The sequence below is a fragment of the Babylonia areolata genome, chromosome 1 (genome assembly GCF_041734735.1).
Source record: "Babylonia areolata isolate BAREFJ2019XMU chromosome 1, ASM4173473v1, whole genome shotgun sequence".
NCBI lineage: Eukaryota > Metazoa > Mollusca > Gastropoda > Neogastropoda > Buccinidae > Babylonia > Babylonia areolata.
Genome location: NC_134876.1, coordinates 31862107 through 31882106, shown reverse-complemented (window position 1 = coordinate 31882106; position 20000 = coordinate 31862107). Strand labels below are relative to the sequence as shown.

Below are 20000 nucleotides of genomic sequence, written 5' to 3'. Positions count from 1 at the left end.
CTTGGCAAGGTTCAGCCAGGATGTTATCGGCCAGCAGTGGGCGACAGGGTTGCCCCCAAGGCTGACCGAGCTCCCTTGTAAAGCGGGAGACAGAACGGAGGGGGGAGAGCACACAGTGAACGACTACACGGTTGTGCAGGGAAACTGCCGAGAGCAATGTCAACGAGAAGTGAAAACTACACACAGGGTAACAGCGAAGTCAACATCAGGAAGACACGTATAACTAACTGCACGGAGAATATCGGGTAATCTTTCAGAGTCGCTGGAGGGGGGAAAAAACAAAGGAATAAAGTGAACCATAGTAAATACTACAGACAGGAAAACAGCAAAGTGAAGGATAGTGAATAATACTACAGACAGGAAAACAGCAAAGTGAACGATAGTGAATAATACTACAGACAGGAAAACAGCAAAGTCAACGATAGTAGATAATACTGCAGACAGGAAAACAGCAATGTCAATAATAGTGAATAATACACAGACAGGGAAACAGTAAAGTGAACGACAGTGAATAATACTGCAGACAGGAAAACAGCAATGTGAGCGACAGTGAATGATACTGCAGACAGGAAAACAGCAAAGTGAAGGATAGTGAATAATACTACAGACAGGAAAACAGCAAAGTGAAGGATAGTGAATAATACTACAGACAGGAACAGAGCAAAGTCAACGATAGTGGATAATACTGCAGACAGGAAAACAGCAAAGTGAACGACAGTGAATAATAATACAGACAGGAAAACAGCAAAGTCAACAGTGAATAATACTACAGACAGCAAAACAGCAAAGTGAACGACAGTGAACAATACTACAGACAGCAAAACAGCAAAGTGAACGACAGTGAACAATAATACAGACAGCAAAACGGCAAAGTGAACGACAGTGAATAATACTACAGACAGGAAAACAGCAATGTGAACGACAGTAAATACTACAGACAGGAAAACAGCAATGTGAGCGATAGTGAATGATACTACAGACAGGAAAACAGCAATGTGAGCGATAGTGAATAATACTACAGACAGGAAAACAGCAATGTGAACGATAGTGAATAATACTACAGACAGGAAAACAGCAATGTGAACGATAGTGAATAATACTACAGACAGGAACACAGCAAAGTCAACGACAGTGAATAATACTACAGACAGGAACAGAGCAAAGTCAACGACAGTGAATAATACTGCAGACAGGAAAACAGCAAAGTCAATGATAGTGAATAATACTACAGACAGGAACACAGAAGAGTGAACGATAGTGAATAATACCACAGACAGGAAAACAGCAAAGTCAACGATAGTGAATAATACTACAGACAGGAAAACAGCAAAGTCAACGACAGTGAATAATACTACAGACAGGAAAACAGCAATGTGAGCGATAGTGAATAATACTACAGACAGGAAAACAGCAATGTGAACGACAGTAAATACTACAGACAGGAAAACAGCAATGTGAACAACAGTAAATACTACAAACAGGAAAACAGCAAAGTCAACGACAGTGAATAATACTACAGACAGGAAAACAGCAAAGTCAACGACGGTGAATACTACAGACAGGAAAACAGCAGTGTGAGCGATAGTGAATAATACTACAGACAGGAAAACAGCAATGTGAGCGATAGTGAATAATACTACAGACAGGAAAACAGCAGTGTGAACGACGGTGAATACTACAGAGAGGAAAACAGCAATGTGAGTGATAGTGAATAATACTACAGACAGGAAAACAGCAGTGTGAACGACAGTGAATAATACTGCAGACAGGAAAACAGCAAAGTGAACGACAGTAAATACTACAGACAGGAAAACAGTAATGTGAACAACAGCAAATACTACAAACAGGAAAACAGCAAAGTCAACGACAGTGAATAATACTACAGACAGGAAAACAGCAATGTGAACGACGGTAAATATTACAGACAGGAAAACAGCAATGTGAACGACAGTAAATATTACAGACAGGAAAACAGCAATGTGAACGACAGTAAATACTACAGACAGGAAAACAGCAAAGTGAAGGACAGTGAATAATACTACAGACAGGAAAACAGCAATGTGAGCGATAATGAATAATACTACAGACAGGAAAACATCAATGTGAACGACAGTAAATACTACAGACAGGAAAACAGCAATGTGAACGACAGTAAATACTACAGACAGGAAAACAGCAATGTGAACGACAGTAAATACTACAGACAGGAAAACAGCAGTGTGAACGACAGTAAATACTACAGACAGGAAAACAGCAATGTGAACGACAGTGAATAATACTACAGACAGCAAAACAGCAATGTGAACGACAGTAAATACTACAGACAGGAAAACAGCAATGTGAACGACAGTAAATACTACAGACAGGAAAACAGCAAAGTCAACGACAGTGAATAATACTGCAGACAGGAAAACAGCAATGTGAACGACAGTAAATACTACAGACAGGAAAACAGCAAAGTGAAGGACAGTGAATAATACTGCAAACAGGAGAGCAGCAAAGTCAATGACAGTGAATAATACTACAGACAGGAAAACAGCAAAGTGAACGACAGTGAATAATACTACAGACAGGAAAACAGCAAAGTGAACGATAGTGAATAATACTGCAAACAGGAGAGCAGCAAAGTCAATGACAGTGAATACTACAGACAGGAAAACAGCAAAGTGAACGACAGTGAATAATACTACAGACAGGAAAACAGCAAAGTCAACAACAGGAAGACACGTAGTATACCTGCACGGAGAATAATGGGTAATCTTGCAGCGAGGTGAAAAAAAAAAAAGTATATATAAAAAAAGGAGCAAACTGAACGACAGTGAATACAACAGAAAGAAAAACATGTCCGTAACACAACATTGAAGGTAAAAAAAAAAAAAAAAAAGGTTATTTACAGTGAGAGTGGGGGAGAAAAAAAAAAACGAGCAAAGTGAGTGACAGTGAATACTACAGAGAAGAAAACCGAACATAAAAATAACAACGATAAGAACTCGGCAGAGGCGAAGAAAAACAAAACAACAAAAGGGGACTGGGGTGTGTGGTGTGTGGGGGAGAAAAAGAAAAGCAAAAGGCAAAGCGAGAACGTGACAAAGAACAGAAGATTGCGTAGAACAAAAAGCACCAGAGAGAGGAACACGGTGGAAAGAGAAAGACCACACCACAAAGAACAAACAAAAAGAGAATAATAACTCTGGAAACAGGAAAGAGAAAGACCACACCACAAAGAACAAACAAAAAGAGAACAATAACTCTGGAAACAAGAAAGAGAAAGACCACACCACAAAGAACAAACAAAAAGAGAATAATAACACTGGAAACAGGAAAGAGAAAGACCACACCACAAAGAACAAACAAAAAGAGAATAATAACACTGGAAACAGGAAAGAGAAAGACCGCACCACAAAGAACAAACAAAAAGAGAATAATAACACTGGAAACAGGAAAGAGAAAGACTACACCACAAAGAACAAGCAAAAAGAGAAAAATAACTCTGGAAACAGGAAAGAGAAAGACCACACCACAAAGAACAAACAAAAAGAGAATAATAACACAGGAAACAGGAAAGAGCAAGACCACACCACAAAGAACAAACAAAAAGAGAATAATAACACTGGAAACAGGAAAGAGAAAGACCACACCACAAAGAACAAACAAACAGAGAATAATAACACTGGAAACAGGAAAGAGAAAGACCACACCACAAAGAACAAACAAAAAGAGAATAATAACACTGGAAACAGGAAAGAGAAAGACCACACCACAAAGAACAAACAAAAAGAGAATAATAACTCTGGAAACAGGAAAGAGAAAGACCACACCACAAAGAACAAACAAAAAGAGAATAATAACTCTGGAAACAGGAAAGAGAAAGACCACACCACAAAGAACAAACAAAAAGAGAATAATAACACTGGAAACAGGAAAGAGAAAGACCACACCACAAAGAACAAACAAAAAGAGAATAATAACTCTGGAAACAGGAAAGCGGATATAAGTAAAAGAAAAGGCGAAAGTGAATGACAAACTCACAATGAACAGATAAAAGAGAATGTCAAAACAACACAGGAAACAATCGAATTTTAAATGACTGAAAAATTATCTAAGAAGACATTTCAGAAACATCATGGAAAACATTTCGGAAGCATCACAAGAACAAAAAAGTCAGAAACGAACACCAAGGAAAACATTTTTTTAGAAACAATGTAAGGACATCACAGAAAACACCACTGAAAACAGTTTAGAAACATCTCAGAAAACATTTCAGAAACACCACAGTAAACTCATGAAAATGACGACACAGTATCACAGGAAAGAGAAGAAACTAAACGACAGTATAGTACAGGAAACATGTTTCGGTGATCGACAGAACAGGGGCAGGAGATAAAAAAAAAATTCTTAAAAATTAAATAAAAATTAGATCTTAAAAAAAAAAGACAACGATTGAACAATAATTATAGAGAAAGAGAACCAGGCAGGAAATGTACATAAAAAAAAAAAATCAAGGAAAAAAAAAGGGCTAGATTTATCAGCATACAGATAACAGAAGCTGTCAAACGACAATGTATCAGGACAGAGAAGTCACCAACAACACCAAACAGAGCAAAACAAAACACGAACACAGGCGACACACACACTCCCTTTACGTGATAACCATGGAGCGGGTTGTTGTGTGCGGTGAAGGGACTGTCACTGACGCTGATCACTCTTTCCTCTCCCTCGAAACAGCCCTCAATAAATCAGGCCTACCTTGCCGGGTGGGGGGGTAGGGGTCGGGGGCGGGTACCCGGACTAGGCTGGAGGGCCTGTCACCTTCATCAGCAGGTGGCCAGAGACAGAGAGAACAAGAGAGACTGAGCGACCAACCGGGGTTGACTGCACTCTGGCATAGACACTAATACCTCACTGCTGTTTGTGTCTATGACTTGAGTCTTTACAGAAAACTACCCGGTTTTGTGTCAAGACTACCTAGCTCTCGCTGCTCATACCTGCCCTTGCTTTTTACGAGGGGAGTTGTAGACACAGGGTCGGATGTCGTGTGCACTGTCAGTAAACGTGGGGGAGTCTTAGGTCGTGTGAGTCTCCAGTCACTGTGCAGGTGTCGTTGATGATGTTTGCAGGAGAGCCCTAACTAAGACAGTGCACGGTGTTAGTCACTGCACTTCGACAGCTTCAAGTGCCCGGGGGTGAAGGAGTGAGACCGTGTGTTCGTCGAACGTGTGCATCTGCATCTGCATCTGCTTCTCGTGTTCAGAAAACACAGGGAGATCCAGGAGAACTGTGTCACGTCAGCGAAAACAGCGGTGGTGTTTTAAAGGGTTGGTGACAGGAATGAACTGTCAATGTTGAGTGAATGAAATAGGAAGGAAGTGTGACTCTTAAAGACTATAATCAAGACTGAATGAAGTGATGATGTGAGGTTTCAAACAACAGAAACTGAGTGTTATTGTAAGTGTGAGAAAACATGAATTATCGAAGTGGGGTCTCGAGGACTCACAATACCACTGAAGTGCTAATTAAGAAAGATAAGAAACAGGGATGGGATATCAACATGAGGGACAATGAACAAAAATGAAGCGTTGCGTAAAGAGACAAAACGCCAAAACGAATATTCATTATATGGATAAAAAACTATGATAATGATTGGTGATGATGAGATAAAGGAATGAAGTACTATTCTGATGGATTGAAAACAGGAACTGTTGGCATGAGAAATTAATCACAAGAAAGAAAGAAAGAAATGTTCACATGCTATGAGGATGAAAGATGAAAGAAAGGGTTAGAGTGTCTTATTAGGGAACTTTAAATTTAACTTTTAACAGGAATACTATGTTAATGTGAGAGAAGTGACATTGAAGTCAAGGGTTTTTCAGAGAGACACCACACGATAATAAATATCATGATGAAAAATTGAAAACGCATAAAAGCGATGTAATTATGGGCATCGTGACATCGTTCTTAAACAGTTCAAGTTAATCAGGGAAGAATGATTGTTCAGAGAAAAGTGCCAGACATTCATTTATCCGTTGCTTCACTCAGCTGTGTGTAGATTCAAAACAGAAAAAAACAGCAGTCTTGTAAACATTCAGTGAAGAACTCTGGTGATAAGACTCCTACAGAAGATTCTAAACACCCACGGTACGATTCCATAACGGGTGCAGAAACCGTTCTCTCTCTCCCACCCAGCCTGAATGCTGGTTTAAGTAGTGTTCTTTCGGATGGGGGGAAGAATCGAGGATCCATACGCAAGCCTCGCGGCAAGAACGAGAGCAGATCCTACTATGTTGTGGAAGAAAAAGATCGTTAAGGATATATATATATATATATATATTATACACTCGAACAGAGCAAGGGAAGTGGTTGCGTTGCAGTGATGTACCACTTTCTGTAGAACTGTCCAAATTCTCAAGAGCAGAAAGGCTTTGCGACAAGACCCTTATCTAGTGCAAAACAGTAGAGCAGGATAGTGCAGTGCAGTATACAGTATTGCATAGAACAGTACTGTATTGTGTGATGCAACAGAGCACTATACAGTACAGTACTATGCAGTATAGTACAGTACAGGACTGTACAGTGAAAGGTTGTGCAATGCAAACGGTTCAGTATCATTCAGTGTAACAGCTATCGACTTAAGTCGTTAAGTTTACAGTGTGTGTCTTTGCAAAACGCCACAAAGGATTGCTGTCTTTGAGAACGTGACCAATGAAATGACAAGGAGAAGGAGTGAACACACTGTCTTCGGGTACCCTGCAGCTCAAGGGCCACCCGTCTGAAAGATAATGGCTCATTTCACAGCTGGAGTTCGTGTCATTTATTCCGGCAAACCAGCGAGAGATTTATTGTACACGCCTCTGGTGGTTTCCCCCCGTTGTTAAACAACATAAACGTCAAGGTGTATGTGGTGTGTGTGGAAGGCGAGAGTGAGTGAGATGAGATATACACCCTGTGATACTGCAACCCCAGGACCGGTTGTTGGCCCGTCGTAAAACTGACTGACTGTGAAATCACAAAACGGGGAGAGCTGTCTCATCAGATGAGTCAGTGAACGAAATGTCTCCAAGTGCAGAATCAAACCGTTTCTTGAACATGTACACTACCCAGGCCTAGATTTAGAGGGGGAAAAATCACTGGTTATAGTGGGTTTTTTTTACACTTTGAAATGTTCCCAAAGTCTCATAAGTAGTCCAAGTAGTCATTCGGTTGAGACGATAAACCGAGGTCCCGTGTGCAGCATGCACTTAGCGCACGTAAAAGAACCCACGGCAACAAAAGAGTTGTTCCTGGCAAAATTCTGTAGAAAAATCCACTTCGATAGGAAAAACAAATAAAAAATACTGCACGCAGGAAAAAAAAAAAAAAAAAAGGGTGGCGCTGTAGTGTAGCGACGCGCTCTCCCTGGGGAGAGCAGCCCGAATTTCACACAGAGAAATCTGTTGTCATAAAAAGAAATTAAAAAAAAAAAAAATGAAGTGTGTCATCTTATGTACAGTTGTACTGTTACTACTGTTTAGATGCTAGATTTAGGAAACTGACATAAAAATCTCAACAAATTAGGGGTCAGAACTTGTACTGAACTAGGCCGCTCAACACTGCACATAGCCAAAGAATACGGTTATGTAGCAAATAACACAGTAACCGTTTTTTGAAAATTAGCGTGAACACGGCTTGTGGCAAATAACAGTAACCGTTTTTGAAACGTTAGCGTAACAATGATGTATTGAATAGTAGTTAATCGCACATCATATAATGACAACTTTGAGATAATAGTGTGATAACCAGTCACAGCGTAAAAGGTTGTGGTAAATTATACAGTGACATACTGCGAGGAGGAAATACATAGACAGTTTTTGTTTTTTTCGAAGAGTGACACACACGGTCATTTGTCGTCCCCAGTCAGAGAATCAAAGACAGACCGGGTGTCAGTCATTCAATGACACTTTTTGTCTAGGAAGTAACACAACTTCACCAAGTGTCAAACGTTTCTGTGAATCAGAGCATAAACATGATTATGATGACAGTCTACGTACAAAACATAATGTCGTGGGGAATAGGAATGTTATTTTGTAGGTACGTCCGCTCAGAAAAATGATACAATGTTAAGAAAAAAAAAATGTGCAGAGAATAACATGATTTGGTGAAGAACGACACAGCAGCTTTGTGGTCAAACCAGACCCACAGGATAACGCAGTGACAAGTGTGTGGTCAAACCAGACCCACAGGATAACACAGTGACAAGTGTGTGGTCAAACCAGACACACAGGATAACACAGTGACAAGTGTGTGGTCAAACCAGACCCACAGGATAACACAGTGACAAATGTGTCGTCAAATCAATGAATGATAACATGACCATGTGATGATCAACCAGAACATAAAAGCTGTCCAGAAAATAGTTTGATGCCAGCTTTGTGGCTGGAGGATTCTATACATAACAACATTGTGGAGAACAACAATGACGATAACGTTGAAGTGACCCAGAACATGTTCAAACAGAGAACAGACGACATAAGCAACAGCTGGTGATGTGACCACTGCGTCTGTTAAGTCATCTTTATTCTCCGGGTCCCGCAAATCATCCCTGAAAACTAGCACTGCCTTCCAGAAACTGGGTGTTGGATGTACCCACAAAGTGGTGCTTGAGACATGCCGTTGCCCCACAAGAACAGGAACGTGAAGTTCCTCCCTCCCAACTACGACCCCGAAGAGGACGAGGAGGATGAGGTGCTGCTGGTGGTCAACCAGGTACTGAAGGACGCTCTGTCTTATTGTGCTGGTGTAAATGTCCAAAACTCTTTATATGCAGTCAGTTGTCATTGTTGTCATCACCATCTCCGTCACCATCTTCTCAACATGATGAATTTGTTTTGCAGTTAATTTTACTGTTCATATACATCTCGATTTACGCTGCTGAGCCAGGAAGGATGGTATACATACTATGGTTGACTAGGTATAGAATTCACAGTTGGTGCAGATATGTCTTCATTTTACTGACAGCATCAATAACTAGAACAGCATTGACAATAATACGATACTGAGTCATAATGCTGACAACAGTTGTCATCATCATCACCATCATTATCGTTGTCATCATCATCGTCACCATCAGCAACAACAGCAGTATTATTCGTTTCTGCTATTATTGCCATCTTTAGCGCCACTTCAACAACTGCCAGTTAATTCAACAAGCTTTATGTCAACGGAGGATCTGATCCATATTGAATGTGTGTTTGTGAGCGTATGTGCGTGTGTCTGTGTGTGTATCATATGTGTGTATATATGTATGTGTGCTGGCGTGCGTGCGTGTGCGTGTGTGTGTGTGTGTGTGAGAGAGAGAGAGAGAGAGAGTAATGAAAAGTATGTGGATAGACTGGGTCACCACGCTATTTTTACCGAGACTAATTCAAATCATCCAAATCATTAAAAAAAATTGTTTGCGCACATGCGCTCGCCGTGCATATATATCTATGTGTCATTCATCTGATGTGTCAAACGTGTTTTATTTTTCAGTTTTTTTTTTTTTTTTTACTTGCAAAGGAAAAGCACTGTGGTGTTGTTGAGATACAGACATGTGAGGGAGGCGGGTAGTAGAGGCTGGTACACACAGTTTTGAGAGGTGGAGGAGTCCAGCCACTAAGATAAAATGACATGTATTTTTAGACCAGCGGAGTCCAGCCGGCTCTATCAGCACACACTGAGCTGTACGTAGTGTCGGCTCCTGCCAGGGGCTGCCACAAGTGGGCCTGCTGGCTTATCACCACACCCTCCACCGGCCCTAGCCACGGCCATATTTTACCTCCACTTGTCATGGGCGGCGGAGATATTATGGGAGACTGAGAGAGAGAGAGAGGGGGGAGGGGGGGGAGGAGGGAGCGGGGTGGGGGGGGGGGGGGGGGGGGGGTGGACGAAACGAAACGAGATGAAATTTTATTTAACTAGGTTATTGAATGAAGCAATATGCATGCTTTTTTTTTCTTTTTTTTTTTTAAACCAGGCACAGGTTGAGAGAGAGAGAGAGAGAGAGAGAGAGAGACATACAGACATACAGAAAGACAGACAGTACATGGGGTGTTACTGACAGAGACAAAGAGAAACAGAGATGAGATAGACTGACTGAAACGGAGACGTGTGTGTGTGAGGAGGGGGTGGCAGAGGGAAAATGTGTGTGTGTGTGTGTGTCTGTCTGTCTGTCTGTCTGTCTGTGTGATGGAGACGGGGTCGGTAATGTATGTGTATGCATGTGTATTGATGGGCGAGGCGTGCAGTGTGTGATTGTTGTGCGTGTATAGGTTAGTATGAGCAAGGGGAGTTCGGTGTCTGTGTGTGTGTGTGTGTGTGTGTGAACACCAGCACATCGTGTTTGGGCACGCGTGCAGTGCCGTGCCTGCCTGTACGCACGTGCATACTTACTTACAACGTGTGAATGTGTGAGCAAGAGCTGAGAAGGGGCGGTAATAACCGGAACCGACAGGAAAAGACTGAACCGAAGAGGTGCGGGGCTGAAGTCGGGTGGGACGCGACGGGGAACAGGACTGAGGGAGGTTATCTTCCTGACCGTTGTTGGGTGGAAAGGGTGACAGTCAGGCCTGATGAACGCTGATAAAGGCCACTGACACACACACAGACAGGGTAGGGGGTGGGGGGGGGGGGGGGCGGCTGATGGAGATACAAGTGTCCCCAAACAATGCCACGAGTTGACTGCGTTGTGTGAGGGCCGGGCAGTGGATGTAATAAGTTTGACTTCACGGCGGAAAGCTGACAGGGACCATAGACTACGTGTGATAAATAACGGTGGGGAAAAGGGATTTAAAAAAGAAAAAAAAAAAAAAAAAAAGCCACGTTGGGTTGGAGGGATGGTATGGGGTTCAGAAAGGTAGTGGGAGACGTGGTGCAATCGGACGTGAGTGTAGTGCCAAGGCACGGTCACACTTACACACACACACACACACACACACACACACACACAATGTATGTGCGGTAAGCAAATAACTGTAAACCATCTACTCATTCATTGTCCTAACATAAGACAGTTAATTCCAAAAGATGTAGTCGATGACTTGTTTACCAATATTCCATCAGCCACTGAAAAGATTCTGAATGATTATTCATTGCTTATACTGTTTTCGGAAATTTTAAACTCCAGTCCAGCTGGTATCCTCCTTTGATGTATTCTAATTAATGTCGCTGTTTATATTTACATTGTTGTAAGTTAATACTTGTTGATATGCATACATATATTCTCCTTCCAATGACACCTCATTCATTACACACCACAATCTCATCAACCTTTAATATCTTATAATGTACTTATCCTCTACTCCATAAGATGAACACTTTCTTACACTAATATGCACATGCATTCCCTTTCCTTTATCCACCACTTTTCTCCATTCCGTCTAATAACACTGATAGTGAACAGACGTTAAACTGAAGAAAACAAGCACGCACACACACACACACACACACACACACACACACAAAAACAAATGAACACACAACATAAATGCGTATGCGTGTGTGTGTACACGCTAAAAGGATGTATCGTCTGTTCGTGAATGTTAACTGGAACTCTTGTTCACACAACAGAACACGCCTCGTGAAGTGGTGAAGTGGACCACTGATTTACTCTCTCTTCTTCTTCTTCTCTCTCTCTCTCTGTATATGTGTGTGTGTGTGTGTGTGTGTGTGTGTGTGTGTGTGTGTGTCGCGCACTTACCTCCTCCACCACTTGTCAACAAGACGCTCCGACTGTCACTCTCGTGAAATATATATATATGCCTGTTTTCATGTTTGTTTTTGATATAGAGAACCCCCTGACGTTTGTGTGTGTGTGTGTGTGTGTGTGTGTGTGTGTGTGTGTGTGTGTGTGTACTGCCTGCATGTCGGTGTCAGTGTGTGTTTTAGTGTGAGTGAAAAATGAGAGAGAGATATGGACATGAATGTTTTCCGGCTTCAATAAAGGCTGGTTCCCGTCACGAGGGGATGATATGAACACACATTTCACATTAGCATATCATAACATAGTTTTTAGAAGTACACCATCCAGTGATTAACTGCAGACTGAACTAAGAATTTTTTAAAACTTTATATGAATAAACGGCAAGCTGATTTACGTTGGTTTCCAAAGCGCCAGCCAAAAGCGAGTAAAGTCTAAACTGGAAAATGCTCTAACAATATTTCTGAGGAACCAGCTGATTTCTACCATCATTCAGGGTGGGGCAAAAATATGAAAGAAAAAAAACTAAACAAAATGAACTTCACTTTTTTTTTCTGCATTATCATATGAAGTGGGTGAAAATATCGGAGAGCTCAAATCTCTCTTGGAATGGCAGTTTAAATAATATGAGAGAAGACGAGGAAAGGCACAACAAGTTTGTTTTTTTGGGTTTTTTTACATTCGAGGATAACAGGTAAGCAAGTACGTGTTGTTGTTTTTTTAATTTGCACCCAATCCTCACTCTATAAGGTCTAAAACGAAAGAACAATTTGTGAATAATCAGAGGGAGAGAGTTGTTTGTTTTCAACGATGATAGATTAGCACTTGTCTGCCTTTGGGCTCAGTCACGTATGCAAACAAAGCGAATGGTTTGTAATCGTCTTGTTTTTTGTTATCCATGTGTTTGTCTCTCTGTCTGTCTGTGTGTCCGTGGTAAACTTTAACACTGGCATTTTCTCAGGGGCAAAACTACTTCGATGGAACCAAACCTGGCAGGTTCAGTACAGACAATGACAAGACATTTCCAGACCTTCACATAAGAATGACTGCACAACAACGCACAATGCCTCAATCAACGTCTTCACTGGAATAAAAGACTATTGAATAATCGGACTGGAACTTCTTGATATAATTAATGCTGTAAGAAACAAAATTCCTGAAACACTGATGTATATGATCACTCGATTTTACAGATAAACGCAGGGCACGCTGGCACAACATACACTCTAAAAGCTTCGTTCACATTAACAGAGGGCATGGACAAAACTAGGCAACGTGTAGGCGGGAAGAGGGCCATAGTATTTGTATTTTGTATTTGTATTTCTTTTTATCACAATATATTTCTCTGTGCGAAATTCGGGCTGCTCTCCCCAGGGAGAGCGCGTCGCTACACTACAGAGCCACAAATATTTTTTTGTATTTTTTCCAGCGTGCAATTTTATTTGTTTTTCCTATCGAAGTGGATTTTTCTACAGAATTTTGCCAGGAACAACCCTTTTGTTGCCGTCGGTTCTTTTACGTGCGCTAAGTGCATGCTGCACACGGGGCGTTGGTTTATCGTCTCATCCGAATGACTAGCATCCAGACCACCACTCAAGGTCTAGTGGAGGGAGAGAAAATATCGGCGGCTGAGCAGTGATTCGAACCAGCGTGCTCAGATTCGCTTCCTAGGCGGACGCGTTACCTCTAGACCATCACTCCACATGGGGCATGTAACACAGGGCATATACCCAGACCAGGGCACGTACATAACGAACCTAGTCGCTGTATGGTGCATAAATCCTAATCATGCATTCCAGAATGGATCCAATAAGTGGAGGGGATACCAGGACAGGGCGCGATGGTGGGGGCCTCGGGGAGGAATCGGGGGGGGGGGGCGGGGGGGGGCGTGGGGGTGGGGAGGGGGCGGGGGGGGGGGGCACAGGAGAACGACACACGACAGAACTATCCTGGGACCAAGGTGTCGGTCACCCCGTTGTGCCCAGTGGCCATGACCCAAGCACCGAACAACAACATGACCTGAAGGACCCGTGCCAACAGGTAGCTCATCACTACTGCTCTGTAGCAGTGTAGGGGGCACTTCCCCACAGCTTGTCTGGACTCCGCCCGCGGTTTGCATGGGCAGGACGTGACACGACGTATATAATACAGAGCGTGAGAGGTCGTCAGTGTTCTTGTAGTTTGTTGTTACTGAGTTTTCTTTCTTTCTTTCAAGGCCTGACTAAGCGCGTTGGGTTACTCAAGGCCTGACTTGGGTGACGCTGCTGGTCAGGCATCTGTTTGGCAGATGTGGTGTAGCGTATATGGATTTGTCCAAACGCAGTGACGCCTTCTTGAAACTGAAACTCTTTCTTTCTTTTCTTTTTTTTTTCTTTTCAGACGGATTACCGTGATGGGGCGCCCAAGCGAAGGAAGAGTTTCTCCACCACAGAGACCATTGAAAAGTGAGTGAAGAGTGTGTTGTTGTTGTCTGTGCTGTTGTTGTTGTTGTTGTCGTTGTTATCGTCCTCGTCAACTCACCTCCACCACCACCACTACCTTCTTCGTCTTCGTCATCATCTTATTCTTCTGTCTGTATGTCTGTCTACCTGCTTGTCTGTGCCTCTGTCTGCATGCCTCTGTCTGTCTACATGTTTTCTGTGCCTCTGCATGCCTCTGTCTGTCTTCCTGCTTTCTGTGCCTCTGTCTGCATGCCTCTGTCTGTCTACATGTTTTCTGTGCCTCTGTCTGTCTACCTGCTTTCTGTGCCTCTGTCTGTCTACATGCTTTCTGTGCCTCTGTCTGCATGCCTCTCTGTCTGTCTACATGCTTTCTGTGCCTCTGTCTGTCTACATGCTTTCTGTGCCTCTGTCTGCATGCCTCTCTGTCTGTCTACATGCTTTCTGTGCCTCTGTCTGTCTACATGCTTTCTGTGCCTCTCTCTGCATGCCTCTCTGTCTGTCTACATGCTTTCTGTGCCTCTGTCTGTCTACCTGCTTTCTGTGCCTCTGCCTACATGCCTCTCTGTCTGTCTACATGCTTTCTGTGCCTCTGTCTGCATGCCTCTCTGTCTGTCTAGCTGCTTTCTGTGCCTCTGTCTAGCTGCTTTCTGTGCCTCTGTCTGCATGCCTCTCTGTCTGTCTACATGCTTTCTGTGCCTCTGTCTGTCTACCTGCTTTCTGTGCCTCTCTCTGCATGCCTATCTGTCTGTCTACATGCTTTCTGTGCCTCTGTCTGTCTACATGCTTTCTGTGCCTCTCTCTGCATGCCTATCTGTCTGTCTACATGCTTTCTGTGCCTCTGTCTCTCTACATGCTTTCTGTGCCTCTCTCTGCATGCCTATCTGTCTGTCTACATGTTTTCTGTGCCTCTGTCTGTCTACCTGCTTTCTGTGCCTCTGTCTGCATGCCTCTCTGTCTGTCTACATGCTTTCTGTGCCTCTGTCTGTCTACATGCTTTCTGTGCCTCTCTCTGCATGCCTCTCTGTCTGTCTACATGCTTTCTGTGCCTCTGTCTGTCTACCTGCTTTCTGTGCCTCTGTCTGCATGCCTCTCTGTCTGTCTACATGCTTTCTGTGCCTCTGTCTGCATGCCTCTCTGTCTGTCTAGCTGCTTTCTGTGCCTCTGTCTAGCTGCTTTCTGTGCCTCTGTCTGCATGCCTCTCTGTCTGTCTACATGCTTTCTGTGCCTCTGTCTGTCTACCTGCTTTCTGTGCCTCTCTCTGCATGCCTATCTGTCTGTCTACATGCTTTCTGTGCCTCTGTCTGTCTACATGCTTTCTGTGCCTCTCTCTGCATGCCTATCTGTCTGTCTACATGCTTTCTGTGCCTCTGTCTCTCTACATGCTTTCTGTACCTCTCTCTGCATGCCTATCTGTCTGTCTACATGTTTTCTGTGCCTCTGTCTGTCTACCTGCTTTCTGTGCCTCTGTCTGCATGCCTCTCTGTCTACATGCTTTCTGTGCCTCTGTCTGTCTACATGCTTTCTGTGCCTCTCTCTGCATGCCTCTCTGTCTGTCTACATGCTTTCTGTGCCTCTGTCTGTCTACCTGCTTTCTGTGCCTCTGTCTGCATGCCTCTCTGTCTGTCTACATGCTTTCTGTGCCTCTGTCTGCATGCCTCTCTGTCTGTCTAGCTGCTTTCTGTGCCTCTGTCTAGCTGCTTTCTGTGCCTCTGTCTGCATGCCTCTCTGTCTGTCTACATGCTTTCTGTGCCTCTGTCTGTCTACCTGCTTTCTGTGCCTCTCTCTGCATGCCTATCTGTCTGTCTACATGCTTTCTGTGCCTCTGTCTGTCTACATGCTTTCTGTGCCTCTCTCTGCATGCCTATCTGTCTGTCTACATGCTTTCTGTGCCTCTGTCTCTCTACATGCTTTCTGTGCCTCTCTCTGCATGCCTATCTGTCTGTCTACATGTTTTCTGTGCCTCTGTCTGTCTACCTGCTTTCTGTGCCTCTGTCTGCATGCCTCTCTGTCTGTCTACATGCTTTCTGTGCCTCTGTCTGTCTACATGCTTTCTGTGCCTCTCTCTGCATGCCTCTCTGTCTGTCTACATGCTTTCTGTGCCTCTGTCTGTCTACCTGCTTTCTGTGCCTCTGTCTGCATGCCTCTCTGTCTGTCTACATGCTTTCTGTGCCTCTGTCTGCATGCCTCTCTGTCTGTCTAGCTGCTTTCTGTGCCTCTGTCTAGCTGCTTTCTGTGCCTCTGTCTGCATGCCTCTCTGTCTGTCTACATGCTTTCTGTGCCTCTGTCTGTCTACCTGCTTTCTGTGCCTCTCTCTGCATGCCTATCTGTCTGTCTACATGCTTTCTGTGCCTCTGTCTGTCTACATGCTTTCTGTGCCTCTCTCTGCATGCCTATCTGTCTGTCTACATGCTTTCTGTGCCTCTGTCTCTCTACATGCTTTCTGTACCTCTCTCTGCATGCCTATCTGTCTGTCTACATGTTTTCTGTGCCTCTGTCTGTCTACCTGCTTTCTGTGCCTCTGTCTGCATGCCTCTCTGTCTACATGCTTTCTGTGCCTCTGTCTGTCTACATGCTTTCTGTGCCTCTCTCTGCATGCCTCTCTGTCTGTCTACATGCTTTCTGTGCCTCTGTCTGTCTACCTGCTTTCTGTGCCTCTGTCTGCATGCCTCTCTGTCTGTCTACATGCTTTCTGTGCCTCTGTCTGCATGCCTCTCTGTCTGTCTAGCTGCTTTCTGTGCCTCTGTCTAGCTGCTTTCTGTGCCTCTGTCTGCATGCCTCTCTGTCTGTCTACATGCTTTCTGTGCCTCTGTCTGTCTACCTGCTTTCTGTGCCTCTCTCTGCATGCCTATCTGTCTGTCTACATGCTTTCTGTGCCTCTGTCTGTCTACATGCTTTCTGTGCCTCTCTCTGCATGCCTATCTGTCTGTCTACATGCTTTCTGTGCCTCTGTCTCTCTACATGCTTTCTGTGCCTCTCTCTGCATGCCTATCTGTCTGTCTACATGTTTTCTGTGCCTCTGTCTGTCTACCTGCTTTCTGTGCCTCTGTCTGCATGCCTCTCTGTCTGTCTACATGCTTTCTGTGCCTCTGTCTGTCTACATGCTTTCTGTGCCTATGTCTGTCTACCTGCTTTCTGTGCCTCTGTCTACATGCCTCTCTGTCTGTCTACCTGCTTTCTGTGCCTCTGTCTGCATGCCTCTCTGTCTGTCTACCTGCTTTCTGTGCCTCTGTCTGCATGCCTCTCCGTCTGTCTACATGCTTTCTGTGCCTCTGTCTGCATGCCTCTCCGTCTGTCTACATGCTTTCTGTGCCTCTGTCTGTCTACCTGCTTTCTGTGCCTCTGTCTGCATGCCTCTCTGTCTGTCTACCTGCTTTCTGTGCCTCTGTCTGCATGCCTCTCTGTCTGTCTACCTGCTTTCTGTGCCTCTGTCTGCATGCCTCTCTGTCTACCTGCTTTCTGTGCCTCTGTCTGCATGCCTGTCTGTCTGCTTGTCTTTGTACCTGTCTGTACTCGAACGCTCTGCGCGATCAGTTTGTGTGTGTGTGTGTGTGTGTGTGTGTGTGTGTGTGTGTGTGTGCGCGTGTGTGTGTGTGTGTGTGTGTGTGTGTGTGTGTGTGTGTGTGTGTGTGTGCGTGTGTGCGCGTGTGCGCGTGTGTGTGTGTGTCTGCATGCCTCTCTGTCTGTCTGCCTTTGTACCTGTCTGTACTCGAACGCTCTGCGCGATCAGTGTGTGTGTGTGTGTGTGTGTTTTCACATAGACATTCGGAGACACAGACCGCTGCTACAGGCACAATGTGTGCGTGTCAGTATGGTGCAGTGACAGGGAGAGAGGAGGGCGTGATCATTGGCAATACTCTCCTCCGATTTCACTAAAACGTTCAACTGGTATGGTGTCACTTAACAATCGGTGACAACATGCGGACAGTCTGTGGCTCGGAGTAATGGCATGTATGTCTTTCAGCATTCTCAGTGCTGGGATACAGAATGTGTGTGTGCAGTGTCCTGACAACTGCATGCCGTCCATGGATTGTATTTTCATGTGTGCCGCACTGTGTTGTTCAAGAGATAGACCCAGCCGCCCTTTACCTTGTCAGAGTTCCCGTCACTCCATCACCATTGTCTTCCACTCGTATATACTCACTCGCACAGACACAGACAGACACACAGGCACAGACACAGACACACAGACAGAGATAGTGAGAGAGGGTGGTAAGCGAAAGCCCGGGAAGAATATATGTGTGTGTGTGTGTGTGTGTGAGAGAGAGAGAGAGAATTGAAATGATTTTTTGTGATAAAAAGGAAACTGTTTTTATCTATAATGCTGTCATGCTGTCTAATCATTTCTTTTTTCTTTCTTTCTTTCTCTTCTTTGTGATAAAAGGAGTTTTCTCTGAAGTGAGAGCGTTGTGAGTGTGTGAATGCCTGCTCTGTGTACTGCGTTTTGCATTAGGAAAAGAAAAAAAAACATCGTTCATCATCGCGTTCCTCGCTGCGTCGTTCTCACATCCCTCTCCTCCCACATTCCTTATTCACATCCACATTCCACATTCATGTATGTATGTATGTACGTACGTGCTTGCGTGCGTCTTTCAATTTCAGTTGTCTACATTTTTGTTGTTATCATTATTTCGTTGTTGTTGTTTTTTTTGGGTTTTTTAAAAAATTTTTTTACTCTTTTTATACCTGTTAAATTTCTTGATTTAATCAATGGCATGACCTCTTTTAATTGTTCTCTCTTACCTATGTTTCAAATTATATGTATATGTTTGTGTGGGGATGTTTGAGTGAATGGTTTTTTTTTTAGTGCTATTGTAAAGTGCATAGGGCTTCAAGAATATGCGCTATAGCAAGATGTCTTAATAGATAAATAAATAAGCTTGCTTTCTTTCTTGGTCATTTACGCAGACTTCTTATGACGAAATACTAATAAAACCATTTGAGTCAATAAAAAAATATAAAGCGAGTAACTGATTCCAGCCGAGTGGTGATAGCGATATTGAGCTGATTTCTCTCTTCAAGTAATCAGCAACGAACAAATCTGGAACTAAGTCCTGCACCATACCAGCGATATTGTATATTTTATTGTTTAGGACTATGTTGGTGTTTTCTTTTCGTCTATACCACTCACTTTGAGAGACTTGAGTCAAACAAAAGAAATTAGAAGGGGGAGAAACGCTTCAATCATCTTTTTTTTCCCCCCTGAAGTTATTTACTTCCCTTTACTGAATCTGGCGAGTCGTTGTAAAAAGGTAGTTTTCTTTCTCATTCGTTACTTTCGTTTGTTTGTGCGGCTGCGCAGAGTCACTGCTAATATATTTTACAGAGAGAGAGAGAGAGAGAGAGAGAGAGAGAGAGAGCGAGAGACAGACAGAGAGAAAGACAGAGAGAGAGAGAGACAGAGACAGAGACAGACAGACAGCCACCACACACACACACACACACACAGAAACACACACACACACACACACATACACACACACACACACACAGAGCGAGAGAGAGACACACAGAGAGACAGCGACACACACACACACACACACACACACACACACACACACACACACACACACACACACACACTCACACACGGAGAGAGAGAGACAGAGAGAGAGAGAGAGACAGAGAGAGAGAGAGGGGGAGGGCAGTGTGTGTGTGGGGGGGGGGCGGGGGGGGAATGATAATTATGCGCACGGACACCTCCATATTCGTATTAGCGAGCAAGCTAGCAATTGTGCTTCTCTCAAATATTCCATCGTCTCTTCCGGATAAATTCAATGAACATTTCATGGAAAAAAACTGAACACATCAGAAGCAGCTTTGACCCTGTCACACTAAGTTCCACTGATGCT

The 20000-nt window shown here is 43.7% G+C and overlaps 1 protein-coding gene across 4 annotated transcripts in view; it reads left to right on the top strand.

Annotated features, from left to right (window-relative positions):
• LOC143281845 (cilia- and flagella-associated protein 337-like) overlaps window positions 1–20000 on the top strand; it is a 172181-nt gene that overhangs the window by 40219 nt on the left and 111962 nt on the right. For 3 of the 4 annotated variants that reach the window (XM_076587099.1, XM_076587091.1, XM_076587116.1), the window contains one exon: window positions 14090–14154. In XM_076587099.1, coding sequence (XP_076443214.1) covers window positions 14090–14154 — 65 coding nt within the window. Of the gene's footprint in view, window positions 1–4849; window positions 5316–8115; window positions 8740–14089; window positions 14155–20000 lie in introns of those variants that run through there. The other variant, XM_076587125.1, reaches the window with a different exon arrangement.